This window comes from Hylaeus volcanicus, chromosome 8 (assembly GCF_026283585.1).
Source record: "Hylaeus volcanicus isolate JK05 chromosome 8, UHH_iyHylVolc1.0_haploid, whole genome shotgun sequence".
NCBI lineage: Eukaryota > Metazoa > Arthropoda > Insecta > Hymenoptera > Colletidae > Hylaeus > Hylaeus volcanicus.
Window position 1 is genome coordinate 3,271,670 of NC_071983.1, and position 27,248 is coordinate 3,298,917.

Here is a 27,248-nt window from a genome sequence, read left to right on the forward strand (position 1 = left end):
TCTATCTATCTATCTATCTATCTATCTATCTATCTATCTATCTATCTCTCTCTCTCTTCTTAATCGAACCGCGCTTCGTCACTTTGCATGCGAGAGTACTTTCATTTTTTCGTTGGCGAATATACGCCACTTTTCGATAGGAGTAATGCACATGCAATGATAATTGATCAAGTAAATGTCAAAATGACGTTGAATATTTAATTTTTATGGAATTCCGACGTCCATCTATTTCCACTACAGGAGACTGTACTACACCAACTGTACCAAATATTTCCTTTATGAAATGTAGCTTTTTCTTCGGCTGAAATTGCTCTTGGGTGTACGACGTGTAACGAAAAATCAGTCTTGGAACGCTAGAGGTTTGGCCTAATTTGCCACGTGCAGGAAAGGGGCCAGCCCTTGGGGGCAATAGAGGCGAATCGAAACGATCAGCCTCGCGAAGAGCTAGAAATTTGGATATTTATCGTCGGATGTCCGGAAGTTGATGGAAAACTTTCAGCCCCGTACGTCTTGCTCGTAATTGGCTTAACTTTAGGTCATGTCGTTTCCAGATTCGGACGCGGTATTTCGTAATTCGCAACCTGGAATACGACGAATCCTCGTTCGATATTAAGTGCAAAATGCGAAATACAATTTCGGCTGCGACGACATTCCTCTCCGAGATATCTATTTCGCAAATATATAAGGTAGGCGTCGATTCGAGTAATTATGGGTTGAATGGATCTTATTATAGATTGCGATGTTTGTGTGCAATGGGTAAATGCAACTCTTTATAAGCAAATGTTGTTATTAGAAGGAAGAATGTTTAGGTTTGCCTATTAAGTGCACGCGTGCCCTGTGTATTTTCGAATCTCGATTATCTCGAGAACGTAGTGTTATGCATTCTCCGCACAAATTTTAAAGGAGAAAGTTTACGTATCGGCTTATCGATATAAAAATTTATGTTTCAATGGAATGGTATTCAGATGAAAACGTTCCAAGAAATCTTTCGACCCTTTCGGAGATTCGAATCTTTGGACAAAATTCTTTTCGCAAAGACTTCCTAACGTCGAGACAGGAAAATGTCCGGGAAGCTTATCGATAGAAAATTTATGTTCCAGTAAAGTAATATTCAGATGAAACCGAAATGTCGAATAAAATGAATTTGTACGAAATACTTGAATTTCTATAAAGTTACAAGAACAAACACCACGGTTTTGTGTTCATTTCTGAATGCTGCCTCACCGATTCGCGACAAGTCATTCTTCTTCCCCAAGAACTCCCAGGCAGGAAATACACGTGCAGAAACGATTTAATCGTCGGAAACGACTCGGTCGTCGATTAAAAATGAAACGTCCAGCGACGAGAAGTTTCATCGGCACTCTGTCGCGAAACGGGGACGGCAGGAAAATGGCTGGAACGTGCATTGAATTACTGAAAAGCAACCCCCCCCGTTCCCCCGTACACGGTGCATACGCGCAATTCGACCCGTTTCTATTTGTATCGGCGATCGCTGAATATTTAACAATGAATTTATATCCGATTCATGATCTCGCATTTCGCTGACCGCGTTGAAAACTCGCGTGTTCAATTTGGATCGCTGCCTGTACAGAAATCAATATTCCGCGATGCTGAGTGGCCACCGATCGCGGGACCAAGGGAATACAAAGTCCTGTTTGCCGCGTTTCGACACTGCTAGTTAACTTCCGCGGTCGGGGCTGCAATCCTTTGTCATTGTACGCTGAAATATTTCAGGGGGTGTTGCGCGATTCTGTCGACATCGTTAGAAAGTTACGCTGTTTGGGAAGGACGCTGCCAGCTGGCCACTTTCATCCGTGACCATGGTTGAGATCCATTCGAGACTGTTTAGTTCGTTTGAAATGATATCGGAGATGATAGAAGGGTTGGTCGCTTCAGATAACAGAGTCAATCGATGACCATTTCCGAGTTTCGAAACATTGGAGGATAATATCATCGTTCGATTATAAATTATTTTAGGCAGCTACTGCGCTTTCGAAGCCGGAAAAAATAACGAATTCTACGCATGAAATTTAAATCGGTTGCTTACCTATTTCTTTCCAGTGGGAATTTATCCCCTAATTTACGCGTGCTCGCGAAGCTTTACGTCGATGTAAACTGGCAAGTACAAACACGGATAAGGTGTATCACTCATGGCCTAAAAGGGCACACTGTCTACTATACTAGATTAATTCGCTCGGTATCGGTACTCCAGTTTGAATAACTGGCGTTTATAAGCTATAATGCGTGCTGCAACATCGATATTTGAGCCCATCAGAGTTGTTCAATGGAGGCAAAGGGATAAATCATCGTTCATAATTCATGTTACGTCCGGCATCTAATATCGTTAATGTCGACCAGTTTCCCGGGGCACCTGTGCTCCAAGCGTTTGCCTTTACCGTTGACACAGTCCGCCATTTTCTGCTTCGAAACTTTAAATTCTCCGATAATTTCATTTCGAGTTACGTTCATATTTTAGCGAAACGAATATTCCACTTAAATACCCATCAAGGTGCCTGGAATAAATATTTTATATTCATTACCTTCACGGTAGCCGTTTTCTAACAATTCCAAATCGAGTTTACATTAAATTCGAGCAAAATAATACCAAGATCGTACACTATGATAACAAGCTGTGAATATTTCGTGTCTGTAAGTCATTTTTTTCAGCGAGCAGATAAGCTCCAAGAATATAATCGCACGCAAGGTAAAAAATTACTTTCAGCATGAGATTTGAATTTATAGCAGAAGCAGCGAAAATTAATATACAGTTAACGTCGTTTACGATTGTTGCACCGATGAATATTCAGCGCAAAAGTTTCGAAAAGTGTCGAGCACTAATTGATAAAGAGGGAAGAAATTTAATTACGAAATGATGGTTTCACCGGAGTTTAAAGAACTTCCGAGTCTCTACCACGCGAAATATGCACAGTCGAAGCATTCCTTCGGTTCGTGTTCCTTTAAACTACCTCTATACGAAAGAGCGTGTTCGCTCGCGTGCCCACGGCGTATCGAATCAAGCAAGGATAGATTAACGTCGTATGCAGTGCTGTTTATCAAGCAAAGCACATAAGAACGAGTAAGATATTCTCGTGAGATAGGCGGTCGCGGCTAAATTTGCCGACCGCGGATGAGGGAATATTACATAGTAAATCATACTTACATCGTTGGAAAATACCTTATTCTAAAACAGTTTGCGCCGTTAGTAGCGAAGTATACCCCTGCAATCTCGCTGAAATTTATATTTCAATTTATCCGACTTTCCCTCGAACGACCGCGTCCCACCTGACGATCACCTTGCACAAACTTTACCGTTCTTTACTTCGAATTACCGTACACGAGTTTCGGGACTAAATTATGGGGGAACAATACTGCGAAGGGTAAACAAAAAAATTTAGCAACGAAGTCTGGTACAAAAATTAGCAATTTTCCAGACCCTTCACGGTCGTGTCCTGTTGCATATTTCTCTATTTTGTCTTCGTTAGATTTTCCCGCCATTCTTCGTCCATCCCTTCGTCACCATTTTATTTTCTCTTCCCTTTTTACCATCCACCCTACTAATGTATCAAAACCTAACTATTAATATACACGATACATTATCGAAACTTCGATCGCGTTTATCTCGAAACGATTCTTCTCGATGGACGCTCGGGTAACTACGATAATTTCAATTTTTTTTTTTTCTTATGAAAAATTTTGTAATCGCGGTATCTGAGCTTCCGGATAGGATTCGTCGCAGGGATTAATAGACGGCACAAAATCACGGAGGGTCTGCGGATTCGTCGAGTGGAAATTCGTGGCGTAACGTCGAAAAGATCGACGATTGAGAGGAAAGGAGGCGATAGTTGATGGGACTGATTTCGAAGGGATGAGAAACCGACGGAGCCAAGGTCCTGGCGAGGCGACGCTGGGAATTCGGAATGGCGCAAACATTGGCCTAAAGGCACAGCCTGAATATGAAATCACGATGAACAAACTTTAATATCCAAATGTAGATCACGCAAAGGGGGACTACCGACGGGTATTGGCGACAGACGAGGAAAAGATAAGGAGTCAGCGGGGGTGGAACTGCTTTTATTCTTCGTCGAACGATACGCGAACGTTCAGCGTTATTGGTTCCTGGCACTGGTAGTTATTCATGATGCGCGGATCAATCTTTTATTTTCTCTGCGAGGGAATCTTCGAGGTCTGGTACGGTACGCTGATTTCTTCTGAACGCGGATGAGGTGTCGTGTAACATTATCCAAATGCAGGAACAATGGAGATTCTTCGTTACGATTTCCACCGTTACGAAATTCCTTTTCTTCGTTTATTTTTATTACCAATAGATATCCCATGATTTTAGACTTCAGGCTAGCAACACGAAATTATCTACCAAAACAATGCTGCCTATCAAAAGTATTATTTCATTTTAGCTCCATAGCATCTATTAGGTTGGTCAACAGAGATTCGTTCGCTTCTCTATTTTTAATTTTTGTTTAAATAACGTTCGTTATATCGTATTTCTTCTTGGCTTTCTGCTTTAATCTCTATTTCTCTCTATTTGTCAGGTGTTATTTATTCATTAGCCCTCGTGGGGGTACTTGGTTAAATTGCGAAGAGTTTAATCGTTAAACCCATTTTGTCGGATCGAGGGAGGACGAGGGATTAAACGAGTTGCCAATTTCAATTAAGAATCCCATTACAAGAAAACCACCCTGCGCCTTTCACTAAAGAAAATCTATTCAGCCACGGCCAATTTAATTTCCCATCTAATTTTTAATTCCGGTTTCCTCGCGAAAATATTCTCCTACTTTTTCCGCCATGGAAAACAAAGAACGTTGTTTCGTTAGTTTGGGTTAGTTATATAGCGGCTCGAAATCGTTGATTATTTCGGCGAAATAACGTTCCATATTTCACTTGTTTCATTAACCCGTTTGATTAACCGATATTAATTCACCGTCGATTCGAGATACCTTCATTTTCGTATTTGCTACATTTGAATATTTCATTCTCCCGTCGAATTTTTAACAAAGAATGATCGTATTTTAATTTCGCGTATATTATTCGTGGTACGCTAAAGAGAGCCGAAATTAAGAACGTTACGAATAGAACAAGCAAACGTACGTATGCCGTTGAAGTTTGACCACCTGTTTCAGAAACACCATGTGTAATTTCTAGTTTGTTTGATTAGTTGTGCTAGATCGAGTCCAGGTCATGTTAATATTAATAACTTTACCGCTCGTAACTGAACTGCGCACACGTTGAATTCGGAAAGGGGAACGTTGTCGATTATCGAAATTATTCGATAAATTCTGTTCGGTTGGTAACACGAACCAACGCTTTACAGAAGAACAACAAATACGAACTCGTCGAGCAAACATTAAACGATAATCGAAATGGAACACGGACACCGAATGGAGGAAAAAAAAAAGAGGGAAAACGCGTAGAAGGTAAGGTGACTTTCGAAGTTTCTGAGTTGGAATCAATCTTTCAGGAGACGACAGTCAATGTTTGCCAGACAATCGGAACCGACTTAAACTTTAAGCTTCCGCGACTGAAAGGAGTTCTGGGGAAAGCTGGCCGGGTAACTCCTAGAAGAATGAGCGATATTTCTCCTTCGCGGCGGCCCGCTCGAATTTTCCATGATATTCCGAAAATGAGCGTTCGTTCAAAACCGGATGAACCACGAGCCTGGGGGTTGCGATATTCAGAAAGTGCGAAAGATAGCGTTAGCCAGGGATAAACAATTTTTGTTTACGTTTAGGATAAGCTGAGAAGAGTATCCCGAACCCTGTTGTTCGCGAACTATGACGATTCTCCATCCTCGGTCTGCCAGCAAAAATATTCTCGGGTCACATTTGGCCACCAGAAAGAAAATTCCAAAGCTACGATATAGAGAACAATTTTATTTCTAATTAAAGGACTCGAGAGTCTTAAAAGCATCCTACGAACAAAATAAAATCCTGAATTCGAGTAGAAAATATTTTTGAATGTTACGCGAGCCCCAAGTGGCAGTTCAGGGGACAGTTTTGGGAAACGTTGGAGCAATATCGCGCCGCGTGGTGTTTCATTCAGGCCAGGATGGAACCCTCGCAGTCTGGGAAGACAATTGAGCATCTTCTGTGGCCGGGAAAACGGAGGCGAGATATTGAACAGCTGGAGGATCTTAAGACTCGGAAGGTTGGAACCGTTTGGCATCGGGGAAGCCTCGAGTGCGTCTTTATCCGTGGTTCATTAGCCGCCGGTGTTTGCTGAGGAAACGTCGAGCTCGGGCGAGCTTTGCCTCTTCTGCGAGGGGAAACAGCCGCTAATACGCGTCTGTCAAGGCTTTCGCGGGATTTAAGTCGCCCGCTTAATCGTTTCGGTTCTTACATTCTATCGCGGCGAGCGAATAGACTAGTTCGTTTCCGTTGGGCTCGAAACATAGTAATTCCCTTTTTCAAGCGACAATTTTTAAGCTGAATTAATAACAAAATGTCATTACCTTGGTTTATAAGTTTTCGTCTGAATTCCTACAATTTGTTCACTCCTACCGTTCCGCCATTTCAATGTCGAATCTGAATTTTAACTCGCTTCTTTGGAGAAGTCGGAAGTTTCCTCGTCTGAGAACGAGGAATTCTTATTCCACCTCCAAATTATTTTTCCGGATCTGTTCTCCGCGGAGGATGCTCAAGTCTAATGACTCGATTCACATTTTTACGAGTTTCTTGCCAGAGAAATCTCATCGTTGCGTGAGTTCCTCGAGTTCACGGCCTCGAACCGAGTCGATCCAGAGTCGTTCTTCCGGCGAGTAATCCGGTAGTCGTTTCTTTCCCTTTGTTTAATCTTGTATGATTCGATATAAATACACAAACTTCAGCCCTTGATATTAATTATAAAAAGTGACGGAGCCTTGATCATACAAGCTGAGAAGTTTACGTACTCTACTATTTTCTTCGTCGAAGCCATCTTCGAATTACCACATTTCTTCAACGACTCGATATTCTTTCATAAAAAAAAGATACAGATCACCTTGAAACATGTACAAATAAACCCTGATAGGTTCGAAAGACCCATGGCCACCGGTGTCCAAGAAATAAATTTGGGTACGATCGCCTGCTTCCAGCGTTTCAAGGTAGAAGACCCCTTTGAGTTAAACTACATCCGTTCGTGTACATCTCGATTCCGAAACATGGCCATACACGATGGCACTCTCCCGATGGAAAGACATTCTTCTACCATCGCGATCCTCCCCATATTTTGTCCTACTCCGGTCATCGATCGGTTGCAGTTATTGGCCCCCGTGCTCCCCAGCAATGGACGCGGAAACTACTCGGGCGAGTTTCATGCCGCTAATATCGGGAAATATGAAATATTGGGCAGACGATGCCGATTGAATTCTAGAGCATCCTGCTTATTGAACCCGCGGAGCTTCTTTATTCCCGGCAGGATCGACGTTCGACGAGAATGCAGCCGGAGAATCGACGTTATCCTTTCAACGGCCTGAGCGAGTCGCGAAACAGAGTTGAGTCGACGGCTTCCACGGTGCAAGGAGATATAATCCCACAAGTCAGAGCATGGTTCAAACAAATGGCGCGTGAACAGGTGTACAAACGACGTTCGTCGGTTCTGAGAGGTGGATAATGATCTTCGATATCCACCTCCAGCCTTGGGAGAGCCTGACTCGATCGAATCTCGTTCGATTACGTCTTTAGGCGCCTCTGGAGCGTTCTGAATTTTAAACGAGCACGCTCGGAGAATCTGTTGCATGGCTCGATGTACAGAAATCTGATGGTTGCTTAGCGACTTGGACTAGAAATTGCAGCGTCATGTACACGTCCCGTCGAATGTTTGTTTTCAACTTATTTACATTCGTGTTCCCAGACGCGAAGGGTCTCGAGGGTTGCAACAAGGTCTCGTTCCTAATAAGTTAGTTTCACGATTTGTCCGGGAAGGGTCTCTGTTCCGGTCTCCCGTGCGAATCTATACGCGCGTTCGAATCGAGGCGACAGACCGAACGATACAACCGGTTTCTAAACGAGGGAACATGGAACAGCAATTAGAGTTGGAAAGACTTTTCCCGTTTTCGCGACAGATTTGGACGCGAGTTTCGAGAACTCTGGACTGCTAATGAACGACATGTCCTGGCATGTATTTGCATAGTACTAGTTTCGATTTAATATGGAACGAACTTGCGCTTTAGAACGCGCTCGTATTTAGGGGTAGATTATTGTCTATCATTGGTTGGATTATTCTTAACTTGAAGGAGACTCCAACGAAAAAAAGATCGCCGAGCATATAAACTTCTTAGCTCGTAAGATCGAGTTACGATCACGAGTTGGATCGCAATTAAAAAATTTGAGACTAGCACGGAGCGTTCTCCCAGAAGAAATTGTGCCTCGATCGCGGTTCCAGCGACGACTTCCAAACGATAAAAGTTAAACTGGTCCGATAACTTCCTCAGACGAACGGTCGATGGAACACAATACCATGAGCCATTAAACCGGAATGTCGGTCAGCTACGACCAAAAATTATGCGACGTTCGACCCGAACGCGACGTTGGGTAATTCATACGCGGCCGAGCGGAACCCTTTCGTCGCCATCGCAAATCAAGTATCGTTGGCGTTTAAAGGTGACTAAAGGGAAACGGCGACAGTGCGCGGGATACCGTATAAGCGGGAAACGATGGAAGATAATTCAGTTACGCGAGTCGATACAGAGAGAGGCCGGTGAATCAGAAGGCTCGCAAATGAGGCCGAACACGAGCGTCCGGTGCGTTTTGATGCAGTTTAATCGAGTAGCGACGCCAAAAACGGCGATGCCGCGCTTCCCTGCGTTGAGAATAGTTGGCTAATTCGATTTACGCATCTCCGCGTATGAAATTGTAGCGAAACTACAGACGATTAAAACTACAACCGATCGAGACACGAACGTCGAAGAACTGCGTGGTTTCTCCCGCGAGAAAGAAGAAATCTATCATCGATATTTCTATCGACATAAATCTTCTTTCCATCAACCGACTTGAATCGCGCGGGCAACTTTATGGCCGTTTTCATACCGTACAATTTTCCTTTCAACCAATATCGTTAACAGTAACAGTAACTTCAACATAAACCGTTGTTGACGCTGCGACTAACAAGGGGCCGTAATTAAACCGTAAAACTGAGTCTCCGAAACCGCTGATAATTCGCGTAATCTGTATTATCAAGGTGAAATTTTCAGACACCGTAATAAGCTCTTAATTACACCAATTTTCGTTATCACCGGGTGTATTAACATATATTATCGCTCAGAGTGTAAACGCATAACACACGCGAATGCGTGTAACATTTATGAAATAATAGGTGGATTTTATAACGCAAAATATACAGAGTGTCCGTGTCGCAAATACTTTAAAAATGATTAAACGATGCTTTCCCAAAATATAACGTTTGTGGTTCCTTGCAGTGTTTAAAAAAAAAAAAAAACAACTACGAAACTATAGCGAAATAAACCGTATCACCGAGTGTAAACAATCGAAGAGTCGTCGAATGGAAACGATCGGTCGCGAATAATGGCCGTTTCGAGTCGAATCGGTGCCAATTCGCCGAACTATTCGCGGGTACCGATAAAATAATTTAAAACGACATAATGGTCCCGGGAAAAATGGATTGCAACAGCGCGAAATTACGCGCGCGCGTTCCTCGTATCGCGATGCTCGCGGACAAAGAATCAATTGTACAAGAGAAGTTCAGCAAACGCAACCGGTGATTTGGTGAAACGCCAGCTGTTATCGCGTGCGCCGTGTATAGGACGATTGATTGCGTTTGGATTATGCGCTGCCCTGGAAAATTACGCGTTTGCGTTTCGACTGAGACCCCGGCACGCTGCTGACCTTGCACGAAAAAAAGCAAAAGTACTTCGGACGCCGTCTTTGAATAATATTAAGGAAATACATCTCTTCCCATTTTTTGGGTGGAAACTCGCAATTACGCGTTCGCAGAAGTTCTCGTCGAGTTAAAACAGGAACAAAAGGGAGATCTCGGTGGCCGATGCCCGTCGTAAACGAAGTTTCCGTAGTAACAGGTATTTACTCTCGTTCGACTTACCTGTTTAATCCAACTTTTCCAGAGGTCCCTGTCCCAGGGGTGGTGAAAACCGAGATACAAGTGCCGCGTTTCGCGATGATGGGCGTCCCCTTGTTGCGGAGTTTGATGACACTCCTGAGTGACCCTTGGAAATCCAGTGATACGCAACACGAGTTTACCCAGACGTGACGGCGCATAACAGACAGCACCGCCGCCGCCAGCGAGCTCCATCCATTCCGGTCGGGACTCTGGACAGGCTGAAATCAAGATGATTGATACCAAATTGTAGTCACACGGGCTTAATTTGGTTACTGGGACGCGTATGACTCGTTACTGTGATACTGCCGTGGACGCCAGTGAAAAGCTCCCCTTTCACAGGGATTTCCGAGGGTTGGTCGATTGCACAGCAAATACCAGTTGCAACCTGATGTATCATATTTAACGGCGGACCTTCAACCGAAACTCGCCTCTTCCGTAAGGACGACTCCCTTACGGGAATATTCAACGTGTTCAAACGTTGAACATTACGAAATTTTCAAGAATTTTCTCGAGTGCAATGAATACGTGAATCTTCGCATGCATATCGATACACTCAGCTAGTTATAACAATTTAGGTTGCTCGAATTCGAGTTGACACTCGAAAGCATGCTACGAAAGGACTCCATCAAGATTTACAGATCCGCGGGAAGAGTTCGCATTTCAATTCTCGCAATGCTCGCAGGAACATTATTATTCCGACTGGCGTACCCGTAGGATATTCATCCGATGCTTTTCATTCCGCAACTCCGCGGGAATTATCCAGTCACGGTCAGCGCTGGATTAAGATTTCGTTGACCCCTGAACTTATACCCACCACGTTGCCTCGAATATCTTTAAAGAACAAAATTAAATTCACCGCGGGGCAACAATTTAAACGTCGATTTAGTACAGCTCTCGATTAACTCTGTGGCAACTCGATGGACATTGTATTTTGTTCCTCTATCTAATAACGCGATCGAGTTAAGAATCACGGCTGGTTTTTTCACCCCTTTAATTCCGTCCCGGCCACCGCGCGCATCATGAAGTAAATTCCGATTTACATCGGTGTTTCGGTGAAAACTGTCGACGAAATTTGATCACGCTGACAAGCACGTTGTCAAACCGCGGACAGTTAGGCGCGGTTTACGCGCCCGTGAAACGAACGATTTAAATCCGTATTCGCCCGGATATCAATGGCCTGGCTGCCATTCGTAGCTCCGTGTTATTAGATGACGCGGCCGAGCTGCGTTCGTTGGCGTGAAAAAAAACCCGGAGAACAGTTTATCCCTGGAAATTTATCGTCCGAGCGCCCGCCACTAATTGCCCGTTTGATATCGATATCACCTCGCAGAAAATGTCGCGCGCCGAAATTCTTGAGCTTTTTGACACCGGCGCGGAATCGAAGCGTGCGTAGTCATTAATATCCATCGTGTTGAGATAAAGTGTTGAGATAAAGTGTCCGAGTCAAAGTTCAAAGCTAGCAATAATAAGTTGGAGTATTTAGTCCCCTCCTCCCACCAAAAAAAGTCACGATTCCGAATTCAGTAAATTTTCTTGGCCTCGAAGCGTAGACAGTAGTGTCTGGGTTAGGTCTGGGTTAGGTCTGGGTTAGGTCTATTTAGTCCCCTCCTCCCACCAAAAAAAGTCACGATTCCGAATTCAGTAAATTTCTTGGCCTCGAAGCGTAGACAGTAGTGTCCATCAGGTTGAGACGAAAGTGTTCAATTACCAGTTCAAAGTTCGCAGTATCATTTAGCACTACGAACTGCAAATTTACAGCGCTGTAAAGTGGCGTATGCAGTCCTGTTTGAAAGCTGTGCGTCCAACGTTTATATTCGTTATCATTTTCGGGGGCAACGTAACTCAACATCACACTTTACGAGCAATCCACGCGGGACCTTGAGTTTCGCGCGTTCACCCGGGAGAAAATTAATTATCGCTCGTGATTTGTGCGCGCACGAAAACAATTTTGCTCGGTAAAACGCGCGAATACTCTGGCGAGGCATTTATTTTCGGTATATTTTTAAATGTACTTCCGTTCTTTATTTTAGTTCGCTTTTAATTAGTTTCGTGTCTATACGCGTATCGCGGGGTTGTAATGTGCAAGTTCTCGATTAATTTTACGACGGCAAACGTAAATAGTGATGCACGATATATTCTGTACGAGTCGAGTAAAAACGTTGCGATACACCGCGCATTCCTGCCTTGTATTTAACAAGAAAAATAAATTCTTTGATGTTTCATTGGAAGAAATATAATCGTGAACGACAGAAACATCGCGACATCGTGCATTTCTACCTTGTGTTTAACGATAAAAATAAATTCTTTGTAATTTAATTACGAGAAATGAAATCGTTAATGACGAATGTAGTGTCTGGTTGGAAACTAAACATACAGAAACTAATAAGCTCCTACAGAAAATTTATAGAACGATTCCCGTCGACTCTAAGAAGAAACAGATTACGCTGTAATATGCAGAGAATGCAAATGGTATTCCGAGGGGCGAGAAAGCTCGTCGAAAGAACCGAACAATCCGCGAGCAGCCATTTTGAACGGAGGTGGGTTGATTTAACGAACAGCAGGAAGAAACAGCGAAGAAAAACGGGAAGTTTATCGGAAGTTCATTCAAACGAAGTAGAGCTATTCGATTCATCAGTAACCTCATCAAGGTGACCGGAAAGAGGGGGGTAGCAAGTGGAGCAAACCAAGAATGCTGGCAATTAAAACTTCTCGAAAAGCTTTCCAGTACAGGCTCTATCAGCCCTCTGGCTCATTATTAAGCATTCCTGAAAACTCTTCTTTCGAATGCTAACGCTTTACCCGATGAGAGATGTGGTTGCATCGGCTCCATGGGTAATCACTTTGCTCTTCTAAATTTAACGCGGCGCGATAATTTTATTTTCCGTAACTCGGATGTTTCGATCGATATTTCCTATCGCGAGTATGTCACAACGCCCACAACTGTATTTACAAATACTGAAATTTCGAACCGAAACCTTGTAACCTATGTCACCGAGGAACTAAGCTTTCTATTACTGAGAAATTTTTAGAATTGGTTCAGTGCTTTCAGAGATCATCCTCCACGTACAAATAAATTCTACCTCTTTGTAGTATTAGTATATAAAAGTACCGTGCTTCCAACTTAACTTTGGGAGCATGGTACAAAAGTATAGATTACGATAGCGAGCGTTTCTCCGATTAGGACGAATTCACTGGCGCGAATATTTCTCGATAAACTAATCGAAACACGTCGAATTAACTCCCGTTCGCGAGAGTGTACGAAGCAGGGTTGATCCGATCATTAAAAACAGAGGGCGTGTAATCAGGAAACTAAATCTCCGCGGTTTGCTGATTTAAACTACGACCGCGGTCAGTTTCAATTAGGAATTGCTTCGAGTCAGCGAACCTCGTCCCTTTAACGACTCAGAAACAAATTTTGTGGTCCCGCTGGCATCAATGGCAACTACGTTCCGATTAACGACAGTTAGCGTCGGTGAAGCCATTCGGGTTTAACGAGTTCCCCCTAATCCGGGCTGTAAATTGGCAAAAAGCTGCTCGTTTCCTCATTGACAACGCGCTACATAATTGCGGTTCCTGATACGATTACAATGTTCATCATTGCGCTTACCGCGGTGGATTTTCCCATGGGATGACGCGCCTCCGATCCTGCAACGGCGCGTCACAACCCTTTTGCCCGTCGTTGCGCATTTGTACAGAGCTCCAGGTGTTAAAATCAGTTGCGTTTAGAACCGATCGATATTTATTCGGAGCGACGGATAGTTCGTTTCGAGTCGGTCAACTCGGAAAATTTTACTCCAACGAACCAGTAGACGGATTCGCATCGATCAGTCGTTGATTGCATTCAAGAACCATTTACAATTAGTTGCGCACAGATAGATGGCCAATTGCTTCTAATCTCAAACCAACGCGTGAAGTTGCGGCAAAGTTCTGTACCGAGATAAATTGCCTACAATTCAACCCTCTTGCATCGAACGAGTTTTATTAGGGCGAATGTCGGAGTTATTAAATCGAACTGGGTTTTCGTTATACGTACAACTGCTTCGTCGGTATTTTAAACGTATAGAGAGGACCTTTGCAAACAGTTCGTTTACCGACACCAGAGTTATTTGCCTTTGACGACCAAGCGCGGAGTTTATAGAATGCATTAAAACTGGTTACTATCGGAGGCGAGCGCCAAGAGGTATTCGCGCGGGACCCGAGCATCGCAGTTAAATGAATTTAAGCGAGCCACTCATTAGAGGATCAAACTTTTCGATGACAGTGGGAGTACGACTCGATTAAGCTGAAAACACTCGAGAGACCTGCCGGCATGCTTCTTCCGTTCGCTGGTAAATTCGATTCGTCGATCACCACCCCCGTTCCCTTTGAATCCGCAATATCTCGATTATCGTTATTTCGACAGCAAAAACACGCATCACGGAAGATATCGGGAATGAAATTTTCAAATTTTTCTGTGGTGTACTAATTTTATGTAGGATCGCTGGTAACCGAGATATCGATCATCCCTTTTAATTTTACGACACCCCGACTATCGACGCTTTCAAAATAAAAATGTATATAACATTTTATTGATGATATTTATGGCAAATGAAATTTTGAAAGCAACGGAGATATCCACCTGAATATTCCTGCCCGTGAGAGCGACTATCGGTAACGTTACATCTAACTGTGCCCCAGAAAAAGAAAGCATCTCAACTCGACGATGTAGAAATTCGAGCGAACACTTTCTGAAGCACCTTCTGCAACCTTCCGCGAGTAAATTCATTTTCCTCCGTTGGCTCTAAACTGATCACTCGTTAACGCAATTTGCGAGTCACCGAAGCTTGTATCGACTCCGAATGTCGGTTACGTGGAATTTTTACCTTCCGCCGGATACGGAGATGGCCAATCCGCGCTCGCGCGAAAAATACTTTCTTACGAACGTCGAATCCCTCGAAACAAAATAGGACATAGTAAAACAGCCGAGCAACCGTATGAATATTCATCGATCGCCCCGAATTTATAACCACTCACGCAAATCGACCGAGTCGCGTTACTTTTTCCGCGGTACCGAACGAGAACGCGACGATAATTCAATTTCCACGGGGAAAAATAAAATCTCCCGCCGATTCGTAGGCTTCTCTGCTGTTTGGCTACGAGTTCCAAGGCTTTACGAATCGAGTTTAGTGGATCATCTGGATGAATGATTATTGCGCTGTGGAAATGTAGATGGGGGGTTGAATTTTTTGTTGTTGTTTTACTGGGGTTGGAAAAGTGTCTGACTTGGTTCGAAGGTTGTAGAGCGTTCATCAACGCGAGTTGCTACTGTATTGTGTTTAATCTCTGTTATTGTTCTATCCCAGTGATGGGCAAAACTCTAGGCTTCGAATGAATCTGAAGTTTGCCGACATGTTTGTCTCATTTCCTCTTTTGAACATTTTCCAAAGAAGGAATCACCGATCTATCCCAATCTTGGACTCTTTGACTTCGTAAGACAGAAATGAGACACCATCGTGTTAATCATTCAAAAACCAGGTGTCTAACTACCCAACAACTACGAACGAACTATTCACACCCTAACAAATCCGAGGAATACCATCGCAGCTCGATAACCAACTCTCGAGTAGCCTCCAGTGGCCACTGGCACGAATTTTCACAGCGGACGCTCGTCCAATGTCGGCGTAGAAGCCCATCCCGCAGCCAGTGGGCAACTCTAAATTCAGCTTTTCCGCAACATCGCGTCGTTTAAAGGAGGACCCGCTTTGATGGCCGCTCCTTCGGGATCCGAGGCTTGATTAAACTCGAGACGGCTGGCTGGTAACAGGTGTTCACCATCGGCGAGCGTGCTGAATCAACAGCAAATAACCTCCCCGGAACGATCTCGGTGTTCTGCGACTTTACAGACATCACTCACGGCAAACTTATTTACTTCCTGACTCTCGCGGCCGCAACAGAGAACGAAAAGGGATCCGTGAATCTTGCTCGGCGTTTCGCTGGGCGCATTGCGGTTTTCGCGTTGGTTCGCCGACATAATTAGGAGGTGAGTCGTGTCGATCCTTTTACCGACATTTAATTTGCGATAGCGTTCGACGGAATTCCTGCCCTCAGGTACTGTAGCGGTGTTTTTTGAAGCTACAGTACGGGTTCAGCAACCCCGAGGTACCCGAGCTAGAGGGGTGCCAGCTGGCCCCTATAGATGAGAAGCAAGAGATACTGCAAAAAGTATTAATACAATGCAGGGGTCATGTAGAGTTCACTCTCACTAGTGAAGTTACGAATTTGCAGAGATTGTAGAGCCTGCAATTTTTTTATCAGCAAATATTCAGTAAAAGAGCCTGTAGGTTTCGTTAAGATCCGTTTACTACATTGTTTTAAAAAAATTCGTAATAAATACCTGTAGCCATGGTTAAGGAACGAAGGAAAATGGTTCTGGACCGACAAAGGTTTATTGGGAGGAACATGGTTATGTAGAGAGAATGGAATTATGCAAAAGAGCATTATACAATTGTTGATTTTGCAATTTTACAATTTCCAACCTTTGAAATGGGAGAATCATTCTGTACTTTCCCGCTCGTAATTGGCGTCCAGGTATTATGCTACATGCCTAATTTTCAACGTTCTGGAATTATACGTTGTATTACACTGGTGTTGTCGCTGCCGTTGAATTATGGTTTACAATAAACGAAGGCGCGGTGAGAGAACCGCAACCAACGTTTCCAACAGTATTTACGTAGAATGTTTTACGCGACGGGATATTCGTTGCGATTGTTACAACCATGGGTTATTTTTGCGACCGTTTGTAACGAGAAAGGAAATCCAAGTAAGTAAGTAGTAATTCCCAGGAAAATGGGATCGAGTGTTCCGGTAGACTTAACACGTTTTCCACCCGCATCGAAGCGATATTTACAAAGGTACTTCGCGTCCCCTTAGCGTGCCGCGACCATTTTACGGCCTACGTTGGTCCGTGCGAGGCGAACGCCACCGAATACATACAAACGTCCATTGATTCGAACATTTTTATCGAATGACAACGGAGTTGAGCGTCGCTTTGCCGAACGTGACCAGAATGAAATCATCGGTTTCTCGTCTGTCGAGGATCGTTCCATGTTTTCAGGGCTATAAATGACACACAATGCGATGGAAAACATAGAAGTTGCAGTTTTTCTCCTCCTCTCGTGGTTCCATTTCCCTCTCGGGCAGTTTTAGAACGAGACTATTTCAGATTGTTTTTGTTTTTATTCTTTCCATAAATGGCTCTTTTCGCCAGGGATTTCGTGTTATCGACCAATTTCGTCCAATACAAATTGTCTCGATGATTGTCAGCTGATAGCGAGATATAAAAAATCGTTAATCCAGAAACAATTGCTTCACAGACTGATCGAGACGTTGCATGACGAACCTTGACAACGATCGTATAAAAAATTGCCGAATACAATAGTTTTCTTTCTCGTATAGATTCAACGTCCCATCAACGCCTTAAATACGGTTATTAGCGACGACTGTTAGGAGTGGAAAGTGTGAAATTCTTCATTTTTTTCGAATAATTGAGACCGACAATGTAACGAATGTACAATATTCGTTCCGTTACTTTTCAGATAAATAATTTGACCGATATTGGCCGGCCTCCGATTCTAAGCGTCACGCGAACTTTTCCACCTTTCCCGGATGCTCGATATTTCCATCTCGATCGGCTAATAGAATTAACCTTTGCGCGTCACCTCTCGAAAACAGCACCGCGCCGCGATCGATCGTTTACGTCGTTTCTGTTTTATTCACTCGTTTCCTGCACCGTCGCGATCGATTAATTCGGAACAAGACATTTCGTTTTTCCGCAGTTTTATCCGACGAACGGACGCGCTGTTTTTCCAGGATGCAATTTACAATCGGCCGAGTCGTCCGTGTTCCTGCTGCGAGTAGTCGCAATAGGTCCGGGGCGCAAACAGCCATGATTGGCTTCCAACGATCTCCGTCTGGTTATCTAGCTTGCTATTGCTGGTTCGTTCGTTCGGGTTTAAGCTTCTTCGCGATTTAGTCGCCGATTGTCTTCCAGCGACCTTTCCTCGTCGGCCGGTCGAGAGTCGAGAATAATTGCATCAGGTATTCATCGTCACGTCTGATCATGAGTGCCGCAGGAGGTACGGAATTTAAATTTCCTTACCTTCTGAAGAATTCCTCGTTCGAGGAATTGAACTGTACCGAGTAGCGTAACGCGACGATTAAATAATTAGAGGTAATTAAACTTTGATTCGAAAGTCTAAATTTAACTCGCTAAAATTTCACTAAGAAATTAAATAAATTACGAAGACGAGATGTCGAAGAAAATAAATTACGAAGACGAGATGTCGAAGAAAATAAATTTCCATAGGATTCACGAATTTGGAGAAATTGCAAGAGTAACGACTCGCTTAAATTCGACAAAAATAAGTTCCAATTATACAGAAATGTAGTATTAGGCTCGTATAAATTTTCGCGAGTAGTTTTGCAGTGAACGTGGTATTCGTGGCTTTAGAAAGGCTGCAGCGTCCGATTTCAGCTTGTTGCCAACATTTCGTGAACATTGCCAAGAGGCTTCAACGATCCAATTTGAAATCGATTCGATTGAAAACTGACGGTTCTAACGAACATTACCGTTCGCTTGACAAGGAACGAAGAATCGAAGTTACACAGTGCTACGATGCGAAGGAGTATGTTCTTTAAATTCAAGGAGACAAATTGAGGAACGAGGAGGTTAATTGCAACACGTTGCTTCCTACGCCCGTCATTTTTTATTCAAGGTTACTCCAGGGAGAATCTGACTGATCCGTATGTTTGAAGCCGTAATTGCACGTCAAGACGATAAATCTCCTCGCTGAAAGAAATTCCTGATCCGCGGCACGCACTCGGGATGGCGACAGGATCGTTCTACGGGAAGGATAAAGGACAGGACGTAGATAAATCGTGGTGTTCTACGGAGAAGGGAGAAAGGGGTGTAGTCCAAGCCATCGGATACACGGGATCGACCCATGGATGTTTTCGTTTCACCCTAGACTGACGTTCTTTTATCTCCTGGAAGAGCTGCCACGAGACAGGGGAACATTTACGTAAACGGCGGAGGATTCTAATTCTATAAAAAACTGTCAACGACGCCGTAGAGCACGATTTATCGAGCCCGACAGCTTCATGATTTATAATTGTATCGAAAGACAGGAGCAGGAGGAATCGCTGTATTGGAAGTGTCGCTGCATCGAGGTTCCCTATGAATTATTTTTTGCGGAAAAATGGAGTATCATGTTTGAATATTTCTTTCGCGGTGAAACTATTCATTCATACGATAAATAGTGCGATAGTCGAAGGAAGAATCCAACATAGGTCTAGTATTCTGAAATTGTACGTATAAACATTAATATTCCCTCTCTCGAAACAGTTGATCTCTTACGAACGCGGTCCGCAAGAACTGACAGCCGAGTGGACCGTGAAACACGAATCCGCCATTTCATTTTCCACGTTGGGGACTTCCGGAATGGATGCTTTTATTCCCGCCGTCGGCATTCGCATCTAACGCGGCGGAAGTTGAACCGTCCGTGGCCCGTATTCGCGAAAAGAAATCCAATTTAAAGTTCACTTATCAGTCACGGAGTTACTTGTATCGGTAATGTTCCTGCCCTCGACGAGTGGCTGCAGCTCAGACAATTGAGCGCCAGCTTCTTCCACTTCTTCTTCTTCTTGCCCGGGAGATAAATCAAAGTTGAAGATAAATCAAAGTTGAAGATAAATCTTACTGCTCGATAAGGAACTTTCGAAGGGAAAGATGTTCCTCTTCGTCGATACGTCCTTATCCAAAAACTCTACGCGATCTGTTTCCGACCCGTTCCTTCGAGACGCGTGGAGATCATCTGATTATTAACTGTGTTATGTACCGAGATTGCGTTCGAGGTTGGTCATCGATTTCGGTTATTTCTTGGCGAGCAAGAGGTACTACGACATTTTCGAATATATCGGCTGTTTAAGGGACGTTTTTGGCGCGAAAGTGGTTTTACGTGTAAAAATGGATAAGAAATTTGCTATGAAATTTTCATGTGGGAGGTTTATTCTCTACCGATCAGTTTTAAACCACTCTGAAACTAATTGCATGCGACCGTGGATCTAGGTAAAGCAAAGATAGTGGAGTAGGTAAAACAAAGAGCGCAAACGGTTTGTAAGAAAATTGAATTGAAATGTTTGTGGAGCACGCGTGCAATGAAATGTACAGCTTGGCTGGCGCGTCAGACTATTACTCTCTGTTTCTACTCGCGTCTGGGTTCATCGATATCGAGGTACGTCACCGTACGTTTCACCTTTTTATTTCGCTGCTGGTTAAAGTGGCCACAACACGAGTCCCGGAAATATTCGAAATCAGCTTTTTTCGAGAACAAAGGCCCCGCGCGGAAAAGCTTCGTTGCACATTTTCGAAATATTTTTACACAAAGAACCGCCTTCTACCGCGGATATCCCATGAATTCTGGTCTACTATCTACGTACAAAGCGAAATCGCGTCGAATCCACCATGCGTTCTACGAATATTGAGAATCAATTTCCTCGAGAACGGAGTTGGATATGAAAAAAAAAAATGATGTTTCAATCCACGTTGTTCGAATTATTTTTCCCCCGAATTTCAGTCCGTCGCAAGTTCCCAGCCGACGATAAACTTTACCTGAAAATAACTGTGCGTTTCGTTAACACAAGTTTCATTAACGACCCTCGACGTATCAATTCTTCAGAGCGATTCGAACGCCTGAGATTTCATGGATGCCGTTCCTCGACCTCCACCCCGATGACGTATGTTTCAATAATTGCAGCGGTAAGAAAGCCAGCCAACGAGAGAGATAAAGTTGGCAGACGTCCCCGTTCGGTTTTTGCTTGTACGACAGGCCTCAGGCTCTCTTCTTACCGACTGTTTCTTATTCCGGTGGGAGGCAGGGGGATTGGTGGAATCTCGAGTGGAACGCTTACCCGGATAAAGGAAGAGCCTGGATCCGATGACAGCCAAGGGTCGCCTCTTCCACTGGGGAAAAACCAACCCCTTCAACACGAGCGCGTACCCGCAACGGCTGTATCCCGCCAGATCAGGTAATGGCGATGCGGGTCCTGCAACAAAAAGATTAAAGAAATGAGGAACTGCGGCTCTAATCGAACCGAATAACGCTGGTACCGGTCTAAGAGACCTTGACAATTTTACTTACGTAATTTCTAAACGAAAATAATTAACGAGAATACTTTTCTTTGTGAAGATAGATACACTGACGATTACGAAAATCGTGGTTGAAACAGTGGCACGTGCATGTATTTTTACAAAACAAATATTGTGATGTCACTTTGAAGCCGACGATTTTTGGTGTAATAATTAATTGCATAGCGTATTGTAAAAAAATATTGCTAGACGTTTTGAACGGGATGCAAGGGGTGCTGGAATAAAATGTAACATCGCGAACGTCTGGCGATATTTTCTTTTCGTTCGCTAACGTGTAATTAATTATTATACCAAAAATGACGTAACTTAATTGTTACTGTTTGTAAAATACACCCACACGGTTTTCGTCGTCGTCAGTTCTTGTACTTTTATAAAAAAAATTGAAGACTTTAAAATCTATTCGAAAATGACGCAAGAAGGATCGTCGCATGCTCTCGAACTGCATCGTTCTTCCACGGTAACATTTTAAATAAATGGAAATATCGCGTGCGAATCGTTGCGCATTTATCGATTCATTTTTACGAATACTTACGGCACAAGGACGTTTTCCATGAACGAATCGATTCGTGCTCGTTCGGTAAATAAAACGTCAGTTTCGTTAGAAAATAATGTCAAGCATGTACGCGATCGATGAACATCGAATGAATTGTTCGCAAGAGCAATGCGTCTGGAAAATACAGGCTGGTTCAAAAGTCTCCGTAATTAGGTCAAGTAGTCTGTTTACACACGTTAATGATCACGGGAATCGAAGTATAACGAAGGAAACCGAAGAAGGCTCTGTATGTTTCGCAAAACTTCATATACAAGCTCGGTAACTTTACTAAGAGCATCTTCTAACGATAACAATACGGGAAGCGGCTACAGTCGACGGTTCTTTGTTCCAGAGAATGATCTCGACGCAAGTATACGACGTTCTTCCATCGATTCACCGCTTCTCCGTGCAAGCTGTTGCAAATGTTACAAAATAGAATCCCTTGGGCTTCGGCGAAGTACCCTGGAAGAAGTTGGCCGAACAGATTTCGAATTCATGAAATTGTAATTCCCGACTGTGCGCCCTCTAGGTGCGAAATGTTATGCGCGTGGAATTTAGCAACTTCGGAAAGCGCCGGGTTAGATGGAGAAAATTAAGGAATCGATTATATGAAATTCTGGCCACTCGAACCGGCGATGGAAATTCCTTTGAAAAGTATAAATAGGATCCGGTAACCGTTCATTCGAATCTCCTTTGATACACTTTTGTTAAGGAAAGGAAAACAGTCGCGCAACTAGTGCAAGCGAAATTGACATTTGCACGTGACGCGAGCGTGGATCGTTATTAATGCGGTTCGGCGTTAGAATTCACCGCGGATGTTACCGAAATTCATCGTTAAATAACATTTCATAGTGCAAAGCATGCAAATCATCCCCTAGAGACTGTATAGACTGTGCTCTCTGGAAACGGTAACGTCTATTTCATGTGCGGATGCATAAACGTTCGGAAACTATTTTCGATCGTCTTCTTTATTTTTGCGACGGGATATCCAGGCTTGTTGTTTCTACGCGAGTAGACTCTACTCAGCAGAGTCGATTAAAACTTGCTGTAAATTTCTCTCGTCGTTTCATTTTTGATACGTCAACATTTAACATTCTCTTGCTTCAATTTCAGTTTCTTCTCGAGTATTTTTAATAGCAGAGCCTGTTCATTTTACTATTCCTTTTAGATGGAGTCTTAGAATTACCTTCATCCTTTCCAGATACCTTTTAATGCTCTCAAAGGGTCTTAACGCGAAAGATCTCATTAATAATGCCCTTTGCCTCGGATCTTCTCTAAATACGGCCTTTCCGGTTCTACTAATGGAACAGTCAGAGGATGGGATCGGTATCACGTTCCTTTCTAATTTTGCAGCTGCTTTCGTTCCATCGACGCACAGTATTATTTTGCAAAATTACAGTGTGCTTTATCTTAACTTCATTTGCGAATACGTCACGTAACGTTCGATCCGAGTTGAATACCAAAATAGAAAATAAAAGGAAATGTTTATCTCGCTGTCGCCTGAGTGGTGCACCGATACTTTACGCGTTAATTAAATAATTCCCAACGTGATCTTCAGACACTCTTCGATACGAGGAGATCACGAACCCGCGATAGAGTCACGTGTTTGTTCGAGCTAGCGTCGAATGTATCCGTTCGCATATTAAACGAGAATCTATCGAATAAATATTGACGTTCACGCGGCTGCTGATGCGGCTTCGTGTTTGCTCGTAGATTAACGAAGGTTAATTATCGCGAGCCGCAGGTATATGTTATAATCGGACGTTATCTGCATACAAAGTAGTCGCACGCGCGCCATGTCATGAGAACTCGCCACGTGGCGTGCTTATGGCGACGATAAAACGTACGAAGAGTTACAACGTCTTCGATATACCCGCACGCGACCTTTCGCTTCTCTATTTTCTACCCTCGTGCGTATACCCGTGCTTCGTACTCCATTCCAATAGCAGACTGCTGAGAATTTTTGCCAAGTGCAAAGTATTTAGTAGTGATTTAGTCGTGACTTCTCGTGGATATTTTCTGTGTTTAAGTAATATGAACACGCATATCCAGAGTGTTAAACGAGAGGTTATTGAATAATACACGACATTTACGAAGATAATAAATATTCCAATTAAGAATGTTACGACCAAGATTTTTGTGCGATATTAAATACGATGAAATGGCAATACATCTGCGAAATTTTGCATTCAGGACAACAGTAATAACGTGGTGTAAAGAATTTCTTCTTTTTTTCTAATTTTAGTACTGGCTTCTTCTGAATTTCTTCCGTATTTAAATAAATTCCAGGCTGTTCATTGCCAGCCTAATTTTCCTGTCATTGAAATTTCGATATTATCGGTTTGCAAGCAGCGCCGCAGGTAAAACCAAATCGCGAACGGGGCCAGGTAACTTGATTCCTGCCGCTTTCACCGAATCGCCAATCGAGGACCTTTCATGGTCCCAGGTAATTACAGGACGTGCTTGGATCTTGTTACACCGTGAGTATGCTTTTAATGGCTTACCAGCCCAGCCGCGCCGTCACCTTCGACCAGGTTAATTGCGTTAGTTGGGCACTTCGTCATCTTTCAGCCTCCCAACTCGCTCGAGCCGGGTTTCGATTCCGAAACGGATGAATTTGTTGCGAAAAGAATCAATCTACGCGAACAGTGGTCGATTTTCTAGGGCACTAACTGTACTCAGTCTCTATCATTTTCTAGTATCGCATTTGTCTTTACATTGCTTTATATCTCTCCTTCAGTGCCTCCAACTATAATGCATTATTGTGTATTTATGCAGTTCTATACTGCATCATTCCGTATCTTTTTGTATCGGTCTATATTATTCTGGAATGCTGTCTCCGTGCTATACTATGTTGCATCAGGTTGCATTATTCCGTATTATTCCGCGTCTACGTAGTTCTAAATAATATTTCGCAGTAAATTGTTAAAAAAATTATCGATCCGTCCCTCCAAAGCAACCAGTGCTCCGTTACATTTCGGTTGAACAATTTTGATTCGAGAACGAACCGATAAAAATCGTCTATTTTCAGGAAGTTCGTGCAAAGAGTCGATTAGCCCGATAAGATATTCGACAAGTTTGGTACTTGAACCGATAAAGTATCAGCGAATGTTTATCGGTCGTTACTTGAACCCCGAGCAAACGGTCCTTGCGACGTTTCGCTCGGGCGCAGGAGTTGGCGAGTCGTTGAACGTTAATTTTAGGAATGGACGAAGTATCGTTTGCGTCAGGCCGCGTTAGTTTCTGTTCTAACTTCCGCGTCGAGTTCCATTTGTCATTATACTAAACTTCCCGGCGGCAACTTTCGGCCCTCGGGCCAGAAATTTCCCTGTATTAGACAGGCTCCCGAAGCGCCCGCCGGTTTCTGCTTCCCGTTGGCTAAATATTTATATTACCAGTTAGCTACGCGAGTCGCGCGCCGCGCAGTAACGCTGTTACTCGCACGCGAGCTGCAATTAAGGTAAAAGCACCGGTAATGGACACCTTTAAGGCTTTTTTTCCAGCGAGAAAACCAACGTTTCGCTTCTTATTGGATGGCTGCGCCCAAATAACTGGGGCCAGATGGCGACCTCTCCCCTGTGTGGCTTAAAAAGGGACAGAAAGATGCCGAGGTAATTTTTGTGCTTGCGGTCCTTTGGGCTTTCATTTTACAGGGGTTTCGAGTAAGAAATTAATAGAGGCAGGAGGCACTCTTTAATTTTTTGGTCGAGTTTAAAAAAATGGGACACCCTTGGATCGGGTTGATTTTTTATCGTAGGTAGCCCTTGGTCTGGCGATTACAACGGACGTCTTGATCCTCGAAAACTGTAATGGTCCAAAAAGTGTTTTTTTTTTTTGCACCAATCTCGATGAATACATTACTTCCAATTGTTTCTTTTCCGTGGAAGAACATCAGTTTTCTAGATTAACGGTATTCAATATTCCCGCCCCATCAAAAACTACCCCAAACCTACTCAGACAGTAGATTTCGGAGCCTGACGCTACGACGTTCCTCCGCGTACTTTTAATGTTTTTAACGCTTGAAATTAAATCACCGTCTTCGAGTCTCGACTTCCTTGAAAACGTTAAAATATTCGAATAGAACGTAACATCGGCAAAGAAATACCTTCGAATGTTCTGAAAACGAAGCAGCGTTAATTAATGGGTCAACAGAGACAATAGCCATCAACCAGCGTCACCGATTTCCCTACATCGCAGCATCGTTCCCAACAATTTAAATATTTAATCGCGTCACGGGTCCGCGCTGAATCGAGCGACTTCTCGGGGAGAAGAATCGCTCCCTTCCGATATTAATTCAATATTCTTTCCCCGATACGGGCGACCGTATTGGACCGGATATTTCCGAGGCCAAGGATTAAGAGCGTAAGTTAGGCGGCAGAAGTTTTTAACAGGGGCTGTTTGAAGTTTCTGAAATATTATCCCAAAGCCGTCTCTCGCGTCGCGTTATTTGTGGCGAGATCGATTTTAAGTTTCGAAGAATAACGCCCCGCTGTAAATTCCGTATTCAAGGGGGGGGTTAACTTTGAATTTGAATGGGACGCTCCAAGTGCGAAGCAACTTTGGATAAATTATCGTTTTAATCTCCGCGCTGATACAATCTCGGTGTGCCTTCGAATTAATTAACGGTTCGGTTCATTATTTCGCGACGCGATATATCTTCCACTAGTTCCATTGTTCGATATTTATGTAATTATTCGTGTAAAAGTTGTCGTATTAACAGCAAACGTCGATTCATCATCTAGAATATACTTTATATAGCCAGTGGCCAAAATGAGATCAACGCTTCGTAGCTTCGTTCTTCTTTTTGCGCGAATAATTTAATCAAAATATCAAACGGTATCGCGGGAAAAAAAATATTGAATTGGGTCCCGTATTAAGTTTATTATGTCTTTCGCGACCGACTGATGTTATCCAGACAATGCTTAGCCGATTTAAACGAACTCTGCCAGGAGTATTCCCAATGAACATCCCCGTCGTAATTTAAATACTCACGTAAATATTATTTCTCGATTCGATCTCGCTCGCCCTAAATAACACCAGAGGAATATTCTTTTTATCCGTAAAAAAGGTTCGGGTTCGGAGTGGTCGAAGTGGCTCCACGCGAGGGGATTAAAGCGGAGTACTCCGCGCGATAAATACATTTTTCACCCCCGGAGTAGTATTGCCCTCGAAACCGCCATTTTCGACGAAGCGAGTATCAATTTTACCTGGCTGCAGGTGGTGGGCGTCGGATTCCTTCGAGATTAAATGACAGGTTCGCGCGTGCGCCTCCTCCGTCTCGAAGATAGGAGACTATGGCCCAGTTCACGCGTGCCACGGTAATTATAACGTTATTGCCGCTATTAATGAGCAATTTCAGGGCTTCTGTGCCGTCGCACGACGCCCGCGTAAACTCCAAGTACATTATACGAAGTTACCTTATACAATTTGCCTGGCTAATTAAGTTAAAGCGTTATATGTCAAGCT

General features: G+C 43.4%; 1 protein-coding gene and 1 long non-coding RNA gene across 4 annotated transcripts in view; one reads left to right on the plus strand and one right to left on the minus strand.

Moving 5' to 3' along the window:
- The window catches only part of LOC128881439 (uncharacterized), a 152,808-nt gene that overhangs the window by 33,672 nt on the left and 91,888 nt on the right, over nt 1-27,248 (plus strand). The gene's annotated exons all lie outside the window — the stretch shown is intronic.
- The window catches only part of LOC128881436 (PH domain leucine-rich repeat-containing protein phosphatase 2), an 83,393-nt gene that overhangs the window by 29,184 nt on the left and 26,961 nt on the right, over nt 1-27,248 (minus strand). For both annotated transcript variants that reach the window (XM_054132468.1, XM_054132467.1), the window contains exons 4-5: nt 21,013-21,147; nt 10,048-10,283 (exon numbers count right to left, since the gene is read on the minus strand). In XM_054132468.1, coding sequence (XP_053988443.1) covers nt 10,048-10,283; nt 21,013-21,147 — 371 coding nt within the window. The remainder of the gene's footprint in view (nt 1-10,047; nt 10,284-21,012; nt 21,148-27,248) is intronic.